The sequence below is a fragment of the Malassezia sympodialis genome, genomic scaffold, assembly GCF_000349305.1.
Source record: "Malassezia sympodialis ATCC 42132 genomic scaffold, msy_sf_19, whole genome shotgun sequence".
Classification (NCBI taxonomy): Eukaryota; Fungi; Basidiomycota; class Malasseziomycetes; order Malasseziales; family Malasseziaceae; genus Malassezia; species Malassezia sympodialis.
In genome coordinates this window covers 41,685-61,577 of record NW_017387817.1, presented here as the reverse complement: position 1 = coordinate 61,577, position 19,893 = coordinate 41,685, and the positions used below count along the sequence as shown (strand labels likewise).

At 62.9% G+C, this 19,893-nt stretch overlaps 9 protein-coding genes and 1 pseudogene across 10 annotated transcripts; 5 read left to right on the top strand and 5 right to left on the bottom strand.

Moving 5' to 3' along the window:
• Positions 1–59: 59 nt before the first annotated feature.
• Positions 60–3,041, top strand: MSY001_3170 (uncharacterized protein; the record flags this gene model as incomplete). Its single annotated transcript, XM_018885062.1, has 5 exons — positions 60–1,622; positions 1,692–1,890; positions 1,980–2,152; positions 2,212–2,768; positions 2,843–3,041. 5 exons carry the CDS (start codon positions 60–62, stop codon positions 3,039–3,041), a joined length of 2,691 nt encoding a protein of 896 aa, XP_018741660.1.
• Positions 2,992–3,652, bottom strand: MSY001_3169 (uncharacterized protein; the record flags this gene model as incomplete). Its single annotated transcript, XM_018885061.1, has 4 exons — positions 2,992–3,027; positions 3,053–3,116; positions 3,139–3,356; positions 3,380–3,652. The coding sequence occupies 4 exons, from the start codon at positions 3,650–3,652 to the stop codon at positions 2,992–2,994; spliced, it is 591 nt and encodes a 196-aa protein (XP_018741659.1).
• A 530-nt stretch (positions 3,653–4,182) lies between these two features.
• Positions 4,183–6,618, top strand: MSY001_3168 (uncharacterized protein; the record flags this gene model as incomplete). The annotated part of the gene is made up of 1 exon (XM_018885060.1): positions 4,183–6,618. One exon carries the CDS (start codon positions 4,183–4,185, stop codon positions 6,616–6,618), a length of 2,436 nt encoding a protein of 811 aa, XP_018741658.1.
• Positions 6,619–7,854: 1,236 nt separating this feature from the next.
• Positions 7,855–9,072, top strand: MSY001_3167 (uncharacterized protein; the record flags this gene model as incomplete). Its single annotated transcript, XM_018885059.1, has 1 exon — positions 7,855–9,072. The coding sequence occupies one exon, from the start codon at positions 7,855–7,857 to the stop codon at positions 9,070–9,072; it is 1,218 nt and encodes a 405-aa protein (XP_018741657.1).
• A 28-nt stretch (positions 9,073–9,100) lies between these two features.
• MSY001_3166 (uncharacterized protein) lies at positions 9,101–10,717 on the top strand (the record flags this gene model as incomplete). Its single annotated transcript, XM_018885058.1, has 1 exon — positions 9,101–10,717. One exon carries the CDS (start codon positions 9,101–9,103, stop codon positions 10,715–10,717), a length of 1,617 nt encoding a protein of 538 aa, XP_018741656.1.
• A 1-nt stretch (position 10,718) lies between these two features.
• MSY001_3165 (uncharacterized protein) lies at positions 10,719–11,897 on the bottom strand (the record flags this gene model as incomplete). The annotated part of the gene is made up of 1 exon (XM_018885057.1): positions 10,719–11,897. One exon carries the CDS (start codon positions 11,895–11,897, stop codon positions 10,719–10,721), a length of 1,179 nt encoding a protein of 392 aa, XP_018741655.1.
• A 43-nt stretch (positions 11,898–11,940) lies between these two features.
• On the bottom strand, positions 11,941–12,993 carry MSY001_3164 (uncharacterized protein; the record flags this gene model as incomplete). Its single annotated transcript, XM_018885056.1, has 1 exon — positions 11,941–12,993. One exon carries the CDS (start codon positions 12,991–12,993, stop codon positions 11,941–11,943), a length of 1,053 nt encoding a protein of 350 aa, XP_018741654.1.
• Positions 12,994–13,112: 119 nt separating this feature from the next.
• Positions 13,113–13,805, top strand: MSY001_3163 (uncharacterized protein; the record flags this gene model as incomplete). Its single annotated transcript, XM_018885055.1, has 3 exons — positions 13,113–13,522; positions 13,548–13,723; positions 13,747–13,805. 3 exons carry the CDS (start codon positions 13,113–13,115, stop codon positions 13,803–13,805), a joined length of 645 nt encoding a protein of 214 aa, XP_018741653.1.
• A 1,894-nt stretch (positions 13,806–15,699) lies between these two features.
• MSY001_3162 lies at positions 15,700–16,010 on the bottom strand (annotated as a pseudogene). The gene is made up of 2 exons: positions 15,891–16,010; positions 15,700–15,864 (listed from the first exon to the last, which is right to left on the bottom strand). Coding segments are annotated over exons 1-2 (285 nt in total).
• Positions 16,011–16,186: 176 nt separating this feature from the next.
• Positions 16,187–19,732, bottom strand: MSY001_3161 (uncharacterized protein; the record flags this gene model as incomplete). Its single annotated transcript, XM_018885054.1, has 1 exon — positions 16,187–19,732. One exon carries the CDS (start codon positions 19,730–19,732, stop codon positions 16,187–16,189), a length of 3,546 nt encoding a protein of 1,181 aa, XP_018741652.1.
• Positions 19,733–19,893: the final 161 nt, after the last annotated feature.

The window sequence follows — 19,893 nt, the reverse complement described above, 5'->3', positions numbered from 1 at the left end:
CCAGCACGGCCGGCGTTGTCCAGCGATGTAGCATGTGTGGAGGTGCTTTTTCGTCCCTCATGCTGCGAGTGGCGCCCGCCTGGCGCGTGGTGCCCCGCCGCGCTGTCGTGGTGCCGGCTGCCTACGTGCCCGCGCGTGGCGTGCGTGTGCCTTCGAAGCATAAGCTCGCGGCCATGAATACGTCCAAGGCGCGGGCGCCTGGCGCGCCAAGCTCGGCACCCTCGGCAACGAGTCGCCGCCAGGCGCCCCTCGCGCGCCCAGGCGAGCTTCCGCGCCTCGAGTTTGATTCGCCTACGGCACCGATGGACAAAGAGCGCGTGTTTACTGCTCCGCCGCTCTCTCCCGCCCTTGTGCGTCGCGTACACGCGCTCCTTGGCGAGGAGGCTAGGCCCACAACGCCGCAGGCCCACAGCCTCGCGTACTTTTTCCATGGCACGCCCTCTAAGCATACGATCATTGCCGCAGAGACTGGGAGCGGCAAGACCCTGGCATACCTGCTGCCTGTTCTCCAGTCTCTGCACGCGACGCGCACAGCGACGGAGCACGCGGATGTGGCGCGTGTAAGAGCGGGTCAGGCGCCCCGCATCCTACCGCGCGCGCTCGTGCTTGCGCCGACGCATGAGCTTGCACGGCAAATTGCCGACGTTGCCAAGGCACTCAGCCATGACGCATCGCACAAGCTGCGCGTCGCCTGCTCGTCCAAGCCAGCGTACGCCTCGCATCTGCACGACGATCTCGCCCAGCTGCGCGCCCGCGCTGAGGCGTCGTCGGACATGCCTAGTGCGCCCATCTCGCCTGATGTGCTGGTGTCTACGCCGTCGTTCCTGAACGAGTATGCCGAGCGCCTCCTTGGCTGGGACAATGTGCAGGCGCTCATCGTGGACGAGGCGGACACATTGCTCGACCATGGCTTCCGCGCATCCACGCAGCGCCTTATGGACAGCGTGCCGCCGTCCGCGCAGCAAGTATTTGTTACGGCTACCATTCCCCAGTCTATGCGCGCCTTTCTCGAGGGGCGGCACGCCGACCTGCACGTCCTGGCGTCGCCACACCTGCACCACCTGCCAGCGCGCCTCAAGGCCTTGTTTGTCGACCCCGGCGGCAACAAAGAGCTGGCGGTGCTCAAGGAGCTCTTCCGCGTGTTTACGGCGCCGGGGTGCGAGAAGGACCAGATCCTCATTTTCCGCGACAAGCGCCGCGATGTGGAGCAGCTGAGCCAGTACCTGTCGGCTCGCCAAGTGGACCATGTCGCGCTGACGGGCGAGGCGGATGACCGGCGCACGCGCACGAGCAAGGAGCTCGATCCGTTCCTAGCCCGTCCTGCGTCCTACCGCGCGGGGGTCGAGCCGCCTGCGGACGCTCCACGCGTCCTGCTAACGACGTCGTTGCTCTCGCGCGGCCTTGACTTCGGTCCCTTTGTGCGCCATGTATTTTTGCCGGATGCCGGGCGCCACACGACGCGCTCCGTGCACGCCGCGAACAACAACGCGCTCGAGCTCCTGCACCGCGCTGGGCGCTCGGCCCGCGCGGGGCGCGCTGGTACCGTCGTCGTCTTTGACAAGGACAGTGCGCCTGGCAAGACGAAGGTGCTCATCAATCATCGCGGCCAGAAAAAAGGCATCGTGCGGGGGCAAATGGCCCTGCTTGTCGATGCGCTGCGGCGCAAGAAAATGCGTCGCGCCCCAACGTAGTGCCTTTCTATAGAGGCCCTCCACATCGCCGCTCCATCCGCCGGGCATGAACGACGTCGTGCACCGCTGGCTCGACCAGGTACTCGCACCGGTACGCCGCTCATTCTGATGCAGTATGCGGAGCGCGCGCGCATCATGCGCGATATGGAGCATGTGCTCACCGAGTACCATACCCTGCGGCCGCGCACCGACATGTTCAGTACGTGGCGCTCACTGACTCAGCGTACGATGACGGGCGCTGCGTCCTGCTCCTGCTCCTCGACGGCACGCTCCCTGTGCCTTTCCGAGGTCAAGTGTACCAGATACCCGTGCATGTGTGGATCCCCCGCGCATACCCTGCCGAGCCGCCCATCGTGTATGTGGCCCCGACACAGAACATGGTGGTATGCCGCGGCTCCTGCGTCGGGCCCGATGGGCGCGTTCGGCTGCCGTATATGGATGCATGGGAGCGCAAGCCCGAGGTACGCGGTCCGACTGACGCCAGGGCACCTCTCTCACCGAGTTGCTGCGCGAGTGCCAGACCGTGTTTCATTTGGAGCCGCCCGTCATGGCCAAGCACCGCGAGAATCCAGCGCGTGCATCACCAGCGCCCGGCACAAGCGCTGCCGATGGAGCGCCGCCTGCGCGCCCGCCCAAGGCGAGCTCTGCGGCAGGGCCGCCCGCTGCGCCCTCCCCACCGCCCGCGGCGCCGGAGCGGCCGCCCAAGCCTGCGCCGCCTGCTGCCGCGGAGGAGCGCGCCGCGCCAACTCCCACGCCACCGCGGCCAGTAAATCCAGGCATCGCCGAGCTCCAAGCGCGTGTGCACGCCAAACTCTCACGGAGTGTGGCAGAAACTCAGGACGCCGTAAACCAAGCCATGGAGCATTTAGAGCGTCTATGCGGTGATCTGGAGCGCGGGCGCCCAGCGATGGATGACGAAATGCAGCGGCTGCGTGTCGTGCGTGACTTGTGCATGGTCGATGCGGAGCGCCTCGATGCTACGATACAACAGGCGCAGCAGCAGACGGCCGAGCTGCAGGCGCGCGCCGATCCGGATGTCGATCATATGCTTTGCCCTACGAGCATCGCCGAGAACCAGTACGTCCGAGCGACTCACCAGACTGCTGCAGCTCATGGCCGAGGATCTGGCACTGGAAGACACACTCTATCAGCTGGGCCGTGCGCTGTACGCAGACCAACTCCCACTGGACCGCTTCCTCAAGGTACGCACCCCTTCTTACACAGCACGCACGTATTCTCTCGCGCGATCAGTTTATGAAGCGGGCGCTCGCCCAGAAAATCGCCGCGGGGCTCGGGTGGCCTACGTCGCCACCGACGCGAGCGCCGCACTCGAGCTCTGCGCGTGAGTAGGCTGTACATACCTCGCCCGGCTTGACGCCAATGGACGAAAGCGACAGCTTGCCGTCCTCACCCACGACAAAGTGGCTGGGTCAGTGAGTGAACGTACCTGCGCTTGGTGCTCGACTTGGTGCCTGTCAATGCGCCGATCAGCTCGCGCTTCGGGTCGCACAGCAGGCGGTACGGCAGCGACAGCTTCTTCGACCACGTCGTCTGCGACTTGGGCGAGTCGCTCGAGAGGCCATACACTTCGTACCCGGCCTGCTTCCAGTCGTCGTATGCATCGCGGAAGCACTGCGCCTGCCGCGTGCAGCCAGGCGTATTTGCCTGCGTGAGCATTGTATACATACCCTCGGGTACGTGAAAATCACTACCTTCTTTAGGTCGGCGATTTGCACACGCTCCTCCGACTGATCAACCAGCTCAAGCGACGGCAGCGCATCACCGACCTGGAGGGGGCCCGAGCTGCGGCTCTCGCTCGCTTCGGGCTCCTCCGAAGGCGGATCCGTGCGCGCCTGCTTGGGAGCCTTTGCTTCTTCACCCGTGTCCGTGCTACGCTTGCGTGCGACGCGCGCCGACGCGCGGCGCGCGGGGGGCACAGGGCCCGTCGTTTCGTCGGCCATGGTGGATGTGGAGGCCAGGAGGGTCCTCAGGCCGGTGCAAGGCCTCGATCCGCGGCGGTCCGTCTCAGTCGGCGGCTAGGCACGTCGGCGCGCAAGACGTTGTGGTCTCTATATAGGTACGAGCTATGCGAACGCCGACCCGCCTCGGAGTGAGAGAACCAGCTACGTGTGAGTCGTCCAACGTACGTGCAGAACCGTGCCGCCCTCAATGCCAAAGTCCTTGACTGTCTTGTCGTCGGCCCTGCGGTCAGCGGGTCGCACATACATCTGCTTGCCGCCAAAGATCAGGCGCTGCTGCGCGGGCGGAATCCCCTCCTTCTCCTCTACGCGCTCCTTGATGCGCAGGATCTCACGATAAGCAATCCCCACCTACCTTGTCGGACGCCTCAACATCCAGCTCAATTTCTAGCGTAAGCACACGCCGCGCACGTACCTTTGCCCGTCAGTGTCTTGACCTTGATGAGCATGGTGACGGGTCAAGTCACGTGGAGTATCTCGCGCACGTCCACCGCTTGCCCGATCCTATCTCCATGCATTTGCTACCCCGCGAGCGTGATAAATTGTATGTGCGTCAGGCTGGCCTCCTAGCGCAGAGTCGCTTGGCACGAGGCCAGCGCCTTAACCAGACCGAGACCGTGGCCCTACTTTGCACTGTATTGCTTGAGAAGGCGCGCGATGGCAACATTAGTGTGTCGCACATGATGCAGCTCGGCAAGACCATTTTGGGCTACTGCCATGTGCTTCCTGGTGTAGCGCAGCTGACCAAAGAGGTCATGGTTGAGGCTACCTTCCGCGATGGCACATTCCTGATCGCCGTCGACGATCCCGTGTGCTCGCCACGCGGCAATCTCGAACTCGCATTGTATGGCTCGGGCCTGCCGGTGCCTACGTCGCCGGACTTGTTCCCGGAAGTGATGGCGCCGGAAGGCCCAGTACCCGGCACTACAGTCGTGGCTGAAGCACCGCCAATTGTGCTCTTTCCCGAGTACCGCCGCATCCAGCTCGATATGGTCAACTCGGGTGATCGGCCTATCCAGGTCGGCTCACACTTCCCGCTCATGAAGGTGAACCCTGCCCTACTATTCGACCGCGAGGCAGCGCGTGGCTACAAACTGGATGTCGCCGCGGGCACTGCGCTGCGCTTCGAGCCAGGCGACTCGAAGCGTGTCACGCTTGTCGAGATGGGTACCACATACAAGGCGCGTATCGAACGCGGCGATACCGGCGTTCCAGAAGATGGCCCTGAGCCCTTCAAGCTCTCTCGACTCGCCTACAACTCGCTGTATGGCCCGACCACGGGCGACCGCGTCCGTCTTGGCGATACGGACCTGTGGGCGGTCGTCGAGAAGGACTACACGGTGTATGGCGACGAGTGCACGTTTGGCGGCGGTAAGGTCCTGCGCGATGGCATGGGCCAGTGTTCAGGCCGACCTGCCGACACGGTGCTTGATACTGTCGTGACAAATGCGCTCATCCTCGACTCGACGGGCATTGTCAAGGCTGACATCGGCATCAAAAACGGCCACATTGTCGGCATTGGCAAGGCGGGCAACCCCGACACGATGGCGTACGTGACGCCCAACATGGTCGTTGGGTCTTGCACCGAGGCCATCGCCGGCGAGCACATGATCCTTACGGCCGGCGGCCTCGACTCGCACGTGCATTTCCTCACGCCGGATATGGTTGAGGAGGGCCTTGCGAGCGGCATCACGACGCTCATCGGCGGTGGCACGGGACCCGCGCACGGAACGCGCGCGACTACGTGCACGCCAGGCCCGTGGCATGTGCGCCAGATGCTCTTAGCCACTGACACGATGCCGGTCAACGTCCTGTTTACCGGTAAGGGTAATGACTCCGGCGAGCAGCCGCTGCGTGATCAGATCGAGGCTGGCTGCGGCGGTCTCAAGGTACATGAGGACTGGGGCGCGACGCGCGATGTAATTGACTGCTGTCTGCGTGTGTGCGACGAGTACGACGTGCAGTGCACGATCCACACTGACTCGCTGAATGAGACGTGCTTTGTGGAGGGCACCATTGAATCGTTCCGGGGCCGCACGATCCACACGTACCACTCTGAAGGCGCCGGTGGCGGCCACGCGCCTGATATCATCCGCGTGTGTGGCGAGTCGAATGTACTGCCCTCGTCCACGAACCCGACGCGCCCTTACGCGCGGAATACGGTGGACGAGCACCTTGATATGCTCATGGTGTGTCACCATCTGAGCAAGAACATTGCCGAAGATGTGGCGTTTGCTGACTCGCGCATCCGTGCAGAGACCATTGCAGCAGAAGATGTGCTGCACGACCTTGGTGCCATCAGCATGATGAGCTCTGACTCGCTCGCGATGGGTCGCATCGGCGAGGTCATCTCACGGACCTGGCGCACAGCCAACAAGATGAAGAACGAGCGCGGTCCGCTACGCATAGAGGGGGAGACCGACTCGATCACGAACGACAACTTGCGCATCAAGCGCTACGTGTCCAAGTACACGATCAACCCCGCTATCTCGCACGGTATCGCGCACAAGATCGGCTCGATCGAGGTGGGCAAGGCGGCCGACCTGATCATCTACCAGCCAGAGCACTTTGCCGTGCGTCCCGACATGGTGCTCAAGTGCGGACAGATTGTGCTGGCCAACATTGGCGACTCGAATGCCAGCATTCCGACCGTGGAGCCTATGTACCTGCGGCGCTTGTTTCCCTATCAGCCCAAGAGCGCGGCCCAGTGCAGCATGGCGTTTGTTAGCCAGGCGAGCCTGCCTAAAGTGGCCACATACGGCCTCGATAAGCACGTTGTCGCTATTAAGGGCTGCCGCTCGCTGAAGAAGTCGGATATGCGCTGGAATGACGCCTTGCCAAAGGTTCACGTCGATCCTGAAACGTTTATCGTACACGCCAATGGCGAAAAGCTCACGACCGAGCCGGCCGACGAGGTGCCTCTCGCACGGGCCACGGGCCTGTTCTAGGTTCCGCATCCTACGTGCATTGACTCTGCTCACTCCGCCGGCGGGCCGAGTTCTGCACACGCAGCGGCACAGCCCGCCAATAGTCGGCCTGCTCAGTACCGCGCAGCACATAGGCGCCAGTGCCCAGCGCCTCGGCGAGCGCCTGCGCTGCCTTGGCTGTAGCACACCTTACATAGGCCGTTGGTTTGTATCGTGTCACGTCCACATAGTCGACGGCCTTGGCACCCAGACCCGCGAGACGTGCCTTGATCTGGGGCGCCGTCTCGTCAGGGCCCCGCACCAGGCACACGATCGTGTGCTGTGGATAGGCAGAATTTTTCGCTTGGCCTGCTTCGCGGGCCTCGGCTGCCGCTGCCTTGGCAGCCCCTGTGTTCTGTGCGACAAGCTCCTTGTGCCATGCCACATATTCGCGGCGCAACGCGTCGTAGCGGGCCTTCGAAATGCATCGCACCGATTCATCTGCGCCGAGACTCGCCCATTGCCGGGCGGGCCATTCAAAGCCTGCACGATCCCATGGAAAATGAGCGAGCAGCGTCTCAGCTGTCGCCGGATCCACAACGACAAGTGCATCGCGTGTCCTGACCACGGCCGGCGGCCTGCGAGGCTCCTCGTCCGCATAAGGCGGAATTACCGCATAGATCACGGGGTCAAGACGATCATTGACCGCTCGCGCGAGTGACTGTACGACCAAAGCCACCTGAAGAGCATCAGCTGCCTGGGATACTACATGTTCCTGCGTAAGCGCGGTCGACGTACCAGAAACAGGACGGCATAGGGCCCTGCCTGCGTCCAAATCGCCTGCATCGTGTCAGGCCCAGGCTGCAGCCAGCGCAGCGCGAACAGCCAGGGCACCGCAGCACAGAGGTCCGCAAGCGATGCACAGCCAATAGCTTGCATGTGCGCATCATTAGCAATCTGAGCTAAGTGTACAGGCTCGCCGAGCCGTGCTTGCAGCGCGTGGGCCAAGGGGGTATCAAGACGGTCCATCCACCACGGCGACAGCTCATTGAGCAAGCGCGCCGCCATCGGTCGCACATCTTCAGGCGAAGATGCACGCCATTCGACGTGCGGCACCGGCACCGGCGCACCGCGTGGGTGACTGCGCTTCGTGCCCGCGACGCTGCGCGGCACGAATGGCAGCATGGGAGATGGTCCGTTCGCATCGGGCCCGATTTGCTGCCATCCACGTCATCGGCCGAAGGCCGTCATGGCTGTCCCGAACCGACGACCATCAGCATGCGGGGAGCGTGGCTGTTTAGTGTTGTACTGGTGCTGCTGCTGGCAGTTGTCCATGCATCGAATGTGCTGGATCTGACTGAGACCAAAGACTTCGACAGCGTCGTCGGCAAGTCGACCGGCGTGCTGGTGGAGTTCTTCGCACCGTGGTGCGGTCACTGCAAGCGCCTCGCGCCAGAGTACGAGAAGCTCGCGGATGCCTTTGCAGGCAAGAAGGACAAGGTGATTATTGCCAAGGTAGATGGTGACAAGAACCGCGACCTGGCGAACCGTATCAACCTGCAAGGCTTCCCGACGATCAAGTACTTCCCCCCGTACTCGGAGATTGGCATTGACTACGAAAACGAACGCACGGCCGAGGCACTTGCAGCCTTTGTGACTGAGAAAAGCAGAATTCAGGGCAACATTGAGCCGCCTTCAGAGCCGCAAGTCGTCGAGCTGACTGCCGAGACATTCGACGAGGTCGTCATGGATCCGAAGCTGGACGTGCTCGTCGAGTTCTACGCGCCGTGGTGCGGCTTCTGCAAGCGCCTCGCGCCGCTCTATGAGCAGGTTGCGCAGGTGTTTGAGCGTGATCCTGAGTGTGTCGTGGCGCGCATCGACGTCAACGACCCGGCGAACGAGAGCATCAAGAAGCGCTTCCAGGTGTCGTCGTACCCGACACTCAGCTTTTTCCCTGCCGGGTCGGACGACAAGTGGCCGCGCCCCTACCTCAAGGAGCGTACGCTCGAGGACTTTGTCGCGTTCATGAACGAAAAGTGCGGCACGTTCCGCAACTCGGACGGCACGCTCACCGCCCTGGCGGGCCGTCTGCCCGCCTTGGACGGTCTTGCCTCGCGCTTCTACAAAGCTGGCGACTCGGCCCGGGCCCTGCTCCTCGACGAGACGAAGAAGTACGTGGAGGATATGCGTGCCAACGTTGTGGCTCCTGCGAAGCTTGCGGCCGCCAACTACTACACTCGCGTCATGGACCGTGCCTCGCGCGACGGCCCGGACTATGTGCAGCGCGAGAGTAAGCGCCTCGCCAAGCTGCTCAGGAAGCATGCCGATGGTGTCTCGACACTGGCGGCTGAGAAGGTCGACGAGATCACGCGCAAGAGCAACGTGCTTGCGGCCTTCGTCAACGAGAAGATCGGCCAGGCAGCCGAACGCGCCTCTAGCTCGGTCTTCGCGTCCCAGACGCCATCGGCCGAATCGGCCGCCCACGACGAGCTATAGCCTTGTATAGCGAACTCCACACTGAGCCATGGCTAGCGTCGAAGCCGGCGCGATGGCGCTACACGGCACACATCGCGGCAAGCCAGTCGTGCTGACGATCGATGGGTCAGAATTTTGTGCGCGCCTCAAAGATCAGCTGTGGGTAAAGATCCCTGCCGAGCTTGTCCTCGATGCCGTCATGCACGGCAGCGCCCTAACTGTGTCGATGTTGGCGCCGCCGCCCCGGCGCCTGTCATACCAGCACATCATCTCGCACGAGCAGTGGTCCAGAAGGCACAAGCAAAAGATCATCCAGTCCCTACGTCTCTATTCGATCACGCTAGAGGTAACTGCATCAGACTCCCCGGCCTTTGTGGATGCGCTGTTCAAAGCTGCCTACCCACGCACGACACCTCACCGCCGTGTGCTTGTTCTTTGCAATCCGCAGAGCGGCCAGGGCCACGGAAAAAGCATGCTGGATATCGTTGTGAAGCCTGTTCTTCGGTGCGCTGGGTGCGCCATGACTGTCATCGAGACTAACGAGCCTGCGCACGCGTACCGCGAATGCCAGACCCTGACCTTATCTGACTATGATGTCCTGGCGTGTGTGGGTGGCGATGGCACTCTACACGAGGTCATCAATGGCCTTGCAAGCCGCAGCGACGTTGCACAGGCTATCAAGCTGCCTCTGGCACCGATTCCATGCGGTAGCGGCAACGGCCTCTACGTCAGCCTGCACGGCGCCGAGAATGGGTTTATGTACTATTTGGCGTGCCTCAACGTGATCAAAGGCGTGCCCCATGTGCATGAGCTTATGACCATCACACAAGATGCGCACGACCTAAACACCGACGCGTGGCCGTACACGCTGCGTGGTCAGACAGCCGATGGCCGCGAATACGCTCAGTACTACTCGTTCATGTCGCAGACGATCGGCATTATGGCCGACCTCGATATCGGCACGGAGTCTTGGCGGTTCATGGGCGACGTGCGCTTCGTCCTGGGCTACCTGTTGTATGCTATCCGCAACAGGCCTTGCCATGCTGATGTGGATGTCTTCTTTGGAGAACGCGGTACTGTGTCGCTCGATGAGATGCGCAAAGGATCCGATGCAGCCTCTCGCTCCAAGGAAACGGAGCGCCCCGTACCTTCGATGCCTCACGCACTGCGCTGCGGCTCGGTGCTCGATCCGATCTCACTCGCCACGACGCCATACGACCCATCCATGCCCGACTCGGCACTCTCGCGCAACGAGTGGATGCGGCTCCCGATGCCCCTGTCGTTTGTGTACACTGGAAAAGTGCCGTATGTCGCTCGTACGCTTATGGCCTTCCCCTACGCACACCCTCAGGATGGATTCATTGACGTGGTGGTGCAAGACCAGCGTGTGTCTTTTTGCAAAAAGCTCGCGGCCACGACTCGGGGCGAAAAGGGCAGCCACATTCACGACCCGGGTATGCACTACATGAAAATCCAGGCCCTGCGCATCACGCCCCACAACAGGTCTGCACGGCACAGGTACATTAGCATCGATGGCGAAAAGGCGCCCTACGCACCGTTCCAGGCGGAGCTCTCAGAGCTATACATGACGCTCCTCTCTCTGGACGATGACGAATGGCGTGCGCCCAGCTTGCGACCACCTATGCTGGATGCGGCTGCCACATAGACTAGCCACGATTCATCGTATTGCCCTCCCCACGGCGGTGCTGTTCTTTGTAGGCATCCCAATGGATGGCCTCTTGCCGAGCTTCTTCCTCAGCCTCCTCGGCCTCGCGCGTTCCGTCCATCTCGGCTGCCGCTGTACGCTGCTCCCGCGGGGTCGGCTCGTCGGGATGGCTGCGTGACACGATATTGCCTCGTCTCTCCTCTTCAGCGAGGTATTCATCAATGCTCATTGTCGGAAGGCGGTGCGATGGACGGAACACGGCTGCCTGCATCTGCGCGCGCTTATCTGCCGCAGGTGTAATGACAAACGGACGCAGCGGCTTTCCCGTCTCGCTCAGCAAGGGACCTGACGTCTTGGAAAACCAGTGTGAGTCCAGGCGCCATGCGTCGTCCGCGGCATGGCTGGTATCGGTCATGGGCTTGGGCGGTGGTACATGCTCAAGCAGTTCTAGTTCTTGCTCCGCAGATTCGAGCAGGCTTGCGCAGCGCAGCGCATGCAGCACACACATCCCTTGTAGGTAGGCTCGTAGCGTGCGCACCGGTGGCAGCTCGCCATCTGTGTGTCCCATGTCGTCGGTATCTTCGTCAACTTCCTCGGAGCCGGGGACGACAAGCAAGTCGAAGAAGACGTCCGAGGGGCCAGTCGTAGGCGCGCGTGCCTGGGCCCGGTAGGCCTTACGGAACGCGTCGAGCTGCTGCTGCACGGCGCGCTCAAGCTTGAACGATTGGATTTTGATCATGCGCCTCTCTGATGGATTGCGCACAACCGGCTCAGCGCCTTCGCGCTGCATGTAGGGTAGCAGACATGCGCGCACTACGGGCGGAAGTGCCTCATAGCGACGCATCAGGGAGAAAAAGAGACGTGCAGCGCCCATCGACGCTTGCACATGGCTTTTGCGTGCACGCATACGATCTTCGCCCTCTGGTATTACTGAATTATTCTCGAGGTAGGCCTGGATGCTGGGGATAAGCAAGATTCGCAGAGACGGCGTGCTGATCTCATGGAGGCGGTCGTTCACGCTGATGATGCCAAGGGCATCTGCCGCGTGCGCAACTTGGCCCAATACGCCCATGGCGCGCGAACCTGCATCATTTCCCTTCCCTGCCTCGGCAGCCAGACGGAAGGCGGCATCCAGCTCAGCTGTGAGCGAGGACGCGCCGTCCTGCTCCTCGGAGCTCATCGTCACGGTCGAGGTAAAAGCTTAGTCATCGTACTCGCACGGTCTATGGAGATTGCCACGAGTAGTACACCAGAGCGAGCAGCCAAAGGCTGCCCGCCACGAGGAACTCAATGCCGCTAAAGAGCAGCAAAAATACGAAAAACGAAAAGAGAGGATAGTGGAACATGAGGTAGCTGGGGTCAGTGCCATATACGTACGGGAGACCCGTCAGGTACGCATTGAAGCGGAGCGTGGCATGCTCCAAAAGCAAGCCGTTGCTTGGACAACGGAGCTGGACTTGGGCACGCGTGGCCTTGTAGCCCCGGGTCCGCACAAACTTGGGATCACTCCAGCGCCCGGTAGCACTTGCGTATGGTACGATCTCGCGCAGGAGGGGGACACGCACCACCTGAAGTGGGGCGATCGGCTCGCTGAATACGGGCTGAGAGATGGCACGGTACAGACGCGAGCCCCAGCGTAGCATCCATGGCTCTTTCACCACGAGGGCTGGGCGTGATGATTCGTATAAGCTTGTGCCGTTGTGGCTCAGGAGCTCGATATCGATCATAAAGTTGCCCAGCCAATTACTCTCTTCGCCAACGGCGACACGCAGCTCGAGCGACACGTCGTACGGCTGATCAACCAGGAACAAGTCGACGTCCGGCTCCTGGCGCCACACTGGTAAGTCTGCGTGCCCGGGATGAAGAGGCACAGATGCGCTAGCTTCAAATATGCCGCTGAAAGCATTTTGTACCTGTGTATTATTGAACCATACATCCTTGGCGAGAGCGACTTCGGGTACCCACGCATGATAAAAGCTAAAGAACGCGAAGATCGCCAGAAAAATGCAGGCACCCTGTATGAGCAGGAGGAGAAAGAGGCGCAGAATTACGCGGTGAGATGTGCGTGAGAGAAACAGGGCATAGAACACAGCGCAGACATAGGCCGTGGGCGTAACGACCAAGGCCTGCCAGACAGCAAAGGTAACGGCATGCACCAAATCCACAATGCGGTCAATACGTGATTTGCGCTCACGCAAGTATCCTTTCGACGAAGTTGTGCGCGAGCGCCGCGCAGGGCGGCCGGGACGGCTTGCCACAAAGCTTCGGACGGCCATAGAGGAGAGTGGGAGGGTCTGAGCGCGCCCGATCAGGCAACTGTTCTTTGGCCAACAAGGGCCCATGACATGTTTTAACAAATGCATCGGGGACCCCCGCCTCTTCGTCTTCCACCAACATGGCCAGTCCCAGCGGAGGCGGTGACTACAGCAGCTCTATGCGCAAGTTCAAGCTTGTCTTCCTGGGAGAGCAGTCTGTCGGTAAGACATCTCTGATCACGCGGTTTATGTATGATACGTTCGATGGCAACTACCAGGCGACCATCGGCATTGACTTTTTGTCCAAGACCATGTACCTCGACGACCGCACGGTGCGTCTGCAGCTGTGGGACACGGCCGGTCAGGAGCGCTTCCGCTCCCTGATTCCTTCCTACATCCGTGATTCGTCCGTGGCAATTGTTGTGTACGACGTCACGAACCGCGAGTCGTTCCAGTCGACGTCAAAGTGGGTGGAAGACGTGCGCGCCGAGCGAGGCAACGACGTGATCATCGCGCTCGTCGGCAACAAGACAGACCTGAGCGATAAGCGGTACGTGTGCACTACTTACACGCAGTGAGGTCAGCACCGAGGAGGGCGAGGCGCGCGCGAAGGAGTACAACGACGTCATGTTCATGGAGACGTCGGCCAAGGCGGGCCAGAACGTGATGCCCCTCTTTAAGAAGATTGCGCAGGCCCTGCCCGGCATGGATGATGCACAGAATGAGGGCGCCGGCGGCGCTACCCATCACAGTACGTGCTCTCGGCTTACGCAGCTATCGACGTGTCGGCTCAGCCGGCCGAGGACACCAAGTCGTCGTCGTGTCAATGTTAATAGTGAAGCAGTTGAGCCAGCATCGCACGAGGCAGCTGACCCACGCCACGCCACGGCGCCCAATCGGCCTCTTTCTCTGGTGCCTGCGGCTGGAGATGTGGCCATCCACGACGCTGCACGATGGCGATGCCACTAGGGACCCATTCCGCATCCCAGCAGTGGCGTAGCTTCAGCGCTAGTGGCTCCGCCGCTACCATCTCGCGTGCAGCATCAAGACATGCACAGACGCCCCGGACAAGGAGAAACGGCACAGCACATGCCAGATAATACATAAACACGGTCGGAAACAAAAAGACCAGGACGGTGAATAGAATCGTGCCGAGAAAGAGCTGGTCCACATCGTGCTCCGCCTTATCGACACGGCCACCATGCAGGGGATTGCGCTTGCGGCTGCGAAACACGTCGAAGAGCTCGCTGGCTGCGCGACCAAAGAACGCATAGACGCCGCGCAAACCCAGATACATGAGCCGCATGTGCACCGTAGCGAGCACGAGTAGATCAGCGATCGCGCCACACAGGCACGTCACGCCGAGCCAGCGCGTACCGAGTGCAAGAACTGCGAGCATGTGGGGTATAAAGGGGACGGCAGGCACCAACACATAGTGCGAGTATGTCTGCGCAATCCAGCCGAGCACATCGCTCAAGAAGAGCGAGAGCTCGTTGTTCAGCTTGATGCCAAGTGGCCAGTGTGCCAGCCAGTCAAAGAGGCGCACGAACGTGGCGCCATCGACCCAGGTCAATGCCCGTGTCGCGGCCACTGTGAGCGGTGCCATGGCCTGCGTCATGGCGCGAGCCACAACCATTCCGAGGGCCACATCCAGCATGCACACTAGCGTGCCAGCCCAGCATGCACGCAGAGCACTGTGCATGGGGCGCACAGGCGGCTGCTGCTCGTTGCACAGGGCATCGTGCACGGCATGCTGTGCAGCCCATAGGTCGGGCCAGGCGACCAGCTGCGCAGCACGCTGTGAGGCCGCACGCCACAGTGCCGATACCGCAGCAATGCGGCGCACACGCTCAGGTATCGGCGGCACATGTGCGCGCCATTGCAAGAGTGTGTGCTGTGCGGCACGCCAGCGCAGTGGCAGCGGCGAGGCCGACGCATAGCGTGCCAGATTCATGCGAAACAGTGCGTCGCGGAACGGCGCGCCAGGCGCTCGCGGCGCAAGGAACTCGTTGCGACGCATAGGGTCCATGGCAAGCAGGTGCTCCAGCCGCGTCCATGGCATAGCACGAGGCGCGCGCGTCTCGTGCGTACAGAGCCACTGGCCGCGCTGCACATCCGGGGGGGTATAGGATACGACCGAGAAGGGACACGCGGCCCACGCCTCGTCGAGCACGAGTATCGACGGTGGCTCCGTGTGCATGCTCACATGCAACACAGCGTCGGTGCCGAGCAGTGGCGGCGCGCCCTCGAGGGTCGCGGTGCCAAGGACCTGTGCCGCATACGCCAGGGTCGGAGACGACGCGGTGGTAGTACCCGCCACGACAATCACTACCTCAGGGCCGCCAGGGTTGATGAGCCAGCCGAAGAGTGTGCCTGGACACGTAGCAGTCGTTGGCCAGTACACGCGGACGACCTGCACGGCGTGGCGCGCGTTGGGTTCATGCGCGGACGGCAGCCGCACATGCCGGGCGCGCTGCGGCGGCGGCGGCCGTGGCGGCGGCGGCTGCACAAGCCACGTTGCCTCACTGGCCTCGTGCTGCTCCGCGAGACCATAGGCCGCCGTCGCAGTGAGCGCGGTAAGCGCACCAGCGCCGGCCGCGGCGGCGTTCATGCGGTGGAGGGCCAAGAGCGCGCCGGGCCCGGCGGCGTGCGGCCTAAGGGCAGCGTCGGGCGGGGATCCAGGGATGCCCTATATGGGGGGCTACAAGATTGCGCTGGGCCTGGTGTCTAGGCCTTGGGCGCCTCGGGCTCTGCGGGCGACTCTGCGTTCGGGTCGATGAGGCCGAGGCGAAGACCCTGCGACTGGTCTTGACGGACTGTCTCGCGTGCCCGCTTCGACTCTTCATGCTGGACCTCGATCATGCGGCGCTGGATCATATGCGCGCGCTCCAGCTACATGTGAGTGATGCTGCACGTACCTCCTTCGTGTGGTGCAGACACTCCAGGTAGTCCTCCTTCTGCAGCGAGCACTCGGACGGCTCGTCGGCCGTCAGGTAGCACTTGCGAAAGTCCTGCCAGAACGCAAAGCAGCGCGACGGGCCTGGATGTGAGTAGCGGGAGACCGACCTCCTTTGATTCCGAAACCGGACTGTCGTGTCAGTGTCCGCGCGCAGCGCTGCGTACCGCCATCGTGAAGCACAGCAGGACGACGGGAGGCCGAGCCGAGCCGCGAAGCGACGGTCTATGTCACGTGATGATGTCACATGCTACGGCACTACGTCGAGCCCGACGCCAGGTCGCAGCGGTGCCCGAGCTCCTGCACAGCACGCAGCGCAGCTTCGAGCGTGGCGTACGCCTCCGTATCGGCGCTTGTATATGAGAGGAGGTCCCGTAGCAATAGCACGTAGCGCGGAATCCGCTGCGTTGGCATAATGGCCACGTCGACCGCACTCAGCTCCTTCGGCTCCGAGCGCGACTTGTCCCGCCGGTCCGACTCGGCGAGATCGCCTGACGATGTGTCGGCGCGCGATGGGCGCCGCGGGGGGTCTGTCGTAGGCGGTGCAACCGGCACACGACCGAGACGGCCTTTGGCCTTGCTCTTTGACGACTCAGCCGCGCGCAGCATGCGCAGCGTCGCGCCTACAACGCCGTGCCAGCCCACATGCACGTCCTCAAAGCGGTCCAGCATGGAAAGAAACGAGCGTGCGACGCCCTCGCTCGTAGGGCTCTCTTCGATGCTGTAGACGAGCGCGCGACTGACCGAAATGAGCTTCGGGAGCATCTGGCGCAGCGTGACGAGATGCGGCGGCGTCGTCGGCGTCGGTGTCGGCATGCGCAGCGGCTGCGACGAGCTCGACGGCTGCGTTGGCATGAGCACATTCGTCGGCAGACGCGTCGATGACGTCGTGCCTGTCCACTTGAGTACCACAATTAGCAAACTCTCGAGGTGGGCGGCGTAGCTGCGCTCCGTCTGCACCAGCTCGCGGATAAGAAACAGCGCCTTGACCTCCTTCTTCCAATCGTCATCGTTCGTGAACGGCGCACTTGGAAAGTTGCCGGTCGTGTGCCCGATGCCTAGCTCATTCGAAATGACTTCAGACTCCTCCGAGGACGCATGCGACGATGCTGCATCCGCAGTCGCCGACTCGTCCGACACCTCCAAGTCGTCTGAATCCATACTCTCGAGCTCCAGGAAGCTCGTTGAGACATCGGGCGTCAAAGAGCGCACATCTGGCGTCTCTGGGGCCTGCGTCGGAGCGACCGGATCGTCCCCACGGTCGGCCAGTGCCAGCGCCTGTGGCTGGTCCGACACCCTCGCCTCGCGCGCGCCACGGTCGCTCGCGACGCGCGTCATCGGCAGCGGCGGTCGTCGCGACGACGGCGGCGAGCGCAAGTTCGGCATGCTTGCCTTGCGGGCGGAGCGTGCTCGCTGCCGCAGAGCAATGCGCTCCTTGTGCTGCAGCCGCACCTGCTCCAACGCATGTAAAAACTCGAGGTCATCCGCAATACGCAGCGTCGGCTGGCTCTTGTTCCGTCGCGTCCGGTACATGCTCGCAGACCCCTCGCTCTTGGGTGCCTCCCTCTGTAGGGTCGGCAAGTCGACCGCACTCAACGGCGACGTGAGCGACGATGCCTCGTTGCTTTCAGATCGCCGCGACGATTGGCGCCCTTTGCCCCGTACGGCACTGGTATCGTCGTCGTCCGCACCGTCGTCGTCATACGATGGTCCCACGTCCCGTGCATTCCGCCGGATCCGCTGCGCCTGCTGCGACATGGCCGTGAGCAGGCTCGACGACTTGGACGTTCGGAGCAGCGGCCGCATACGCGTCATATCGTCTTCGGACGGCCGGCTCGATAGTGGTTCGTCGTCAGATGCCAGGGGCGCAGGCGATGAGGGAAGCCGCGGCGCACCGGCCTCCAGCGCTGTATATGCGCCACCATTCGCGCTGAGACCCGGCTCAGGTGCGGCTGTTGACCCCCGGCTCTTGAGGCGCTGCACCCACGGCGGCGCCGCACTCGCTGAGCTGTCAGGCTCACTCTCGCTCGACGGCGCGGCATGCGCTGGTGTCGTACGAATGAAAAGCGGCTCAGGGCTCGGCGCCGTAGCGATACCACGCACCTCAGGGGGGGTAGGCGTCAACTGCGGCACCTCCGGCAAGGTGGCTTCGATTCGCTCCACCGACACCTCGGAATAGAGCGACGACGCACTAGCGGGCGCACTGCCCAGGTCCAGATCGTCTAGCCCCAGATTCTCCAGGAGACCCTGCGCCCCACTCTGGCTCGATGGGGCGGGCGGCAGCGGGTCAGTGGACCAGGCGTCCCACGACGGCGAACCGGCGCGCAGCTCGTCAGTCCGCGGCGCATGCGTGTCGGGCGATGGGGTCCGCGTCTCGTCCTGCTCGATGGAAAGCATTGGTGCCACTTGCGTCTCGTCGTCAGGCAGGAGCGCCAGAGCCCCAATGCTCTCCTCGCCCACTTGCGTGTGCGAGAGCGATGCGTCGTCGGGGGACCTCGCGAGCCCAGTGCTCTCACTGTGCGAACGCGGCGGCGCACGTTCCGGCGTCGCGAAGCTGCCATCGACGGTATCTGTGGCCGTCGCCAGTGATGCCAGCGACGTGTGCGTGTCGCCTGAGGCCATCGATCGCATGGATAGAGGCTTGGCGGGACTGTCGTCGGTCGGCGGCGGCCGCCGCGGCGGTAACGGCGGCGTGGGACGCATTCCGGTGTCCGTATCGTGGTCGTTCCCGTGCGGCGTCGCAGGCTCGGTGCTTGGCGGCGAGGGCGGCGGCAGCGGCGGCAGCGGCGCGCTCGTCTCTAGCGCAGCAGGTGCGGGGACTGTGACGGGAATGACCAGAGGAGGCGGCACAGGTTGTGAGCCGGCATCTCGGCCACTTGCAGGAGGGACCGACGTCGATCCCACGTCCGGAAGTGGGCCCAGCGGAGTGGCACCGGCTGAAGTGGTCGGCGGCGTCGTAGGTACAGAGGGCGACAAGGGCGGTGCCTCGATAGGCCCTGCTTCCGCGGCCCGCACAGCGAGCGTGTCGCCCTCCTGCTTCTTCTTCTTCATCTTGCCCTTACTCTCTTTCGTAAACTGCCGCAGATGCAGGAGACGGTGCATGTGGTCAATGCTCTTGGTGCGTGCTCGCAAGAAGAGTGCACGCTTGTCGTTCGGGAGCTCGGGAGGCGGCGGCGGCGGAGGCGGCGGCGGCTCTGCCACCGGCTTGAACGTGGGCTCGGGTATCTCTTGCAAGGGGGATGCGTGCATAGAGCGCTGTAGGGAACTCTTGCGGGAGGGCGGGCCAGTCGAGGCGCCGCTCGACGCGCGCGAATTGCGCGAAGCATTGCTGTCGTTGCGGGTGAGCAGGATGTCGGGAGTGTCGGACACCGTATCGGAGCCCTGTGACGATACGCGTCGCGACATGGAGTCCCCGATCGAGCGCGCCCCGTCGGGACGGCGCCAGCCAGGCTTGCTTTGGTCATCAGCAGCGCCCGACTCATGCTCGTCATCCGGCATGGTGCGGCGGAACCCAGGGAACATGGAGCGAGCATGCCGCATCGCAAGGCGTAGCCCTGACGACGACAGTTCGCCCACGTCCGGCGAGCCGTCCGTGCTACTGCGCATCGCGCCGCGGACAGGGGTCATATAGGGAGCCGCACTGCCGCCCGCAGGGCTGCTTCCGGCGCTGGTATACAGGGAACCGGACTCCGAGGGAGCCTCGCTCGACGCTGCAGTCACCATGCCGGCGCCTGCATCGCCAACGCGGTCGCGCTGCGACCGGGACCCGGAGAGATGGAGCCCCCTGCTGACGTCCCCAGACATTGACGGCGGGACGCCCGACAGCACCGGAGACTCAATGAAATAGGGCGGCGAATTCAACGCGAAGTCGCACAGCGGGCGCAAGCGTCCGGTCGTGTCCAAACGCCGCGCGAGAGGAGTGGCGGAAGAGCCCGATCTTCGTGGCGGCCGCTCGGGTGCCGCAC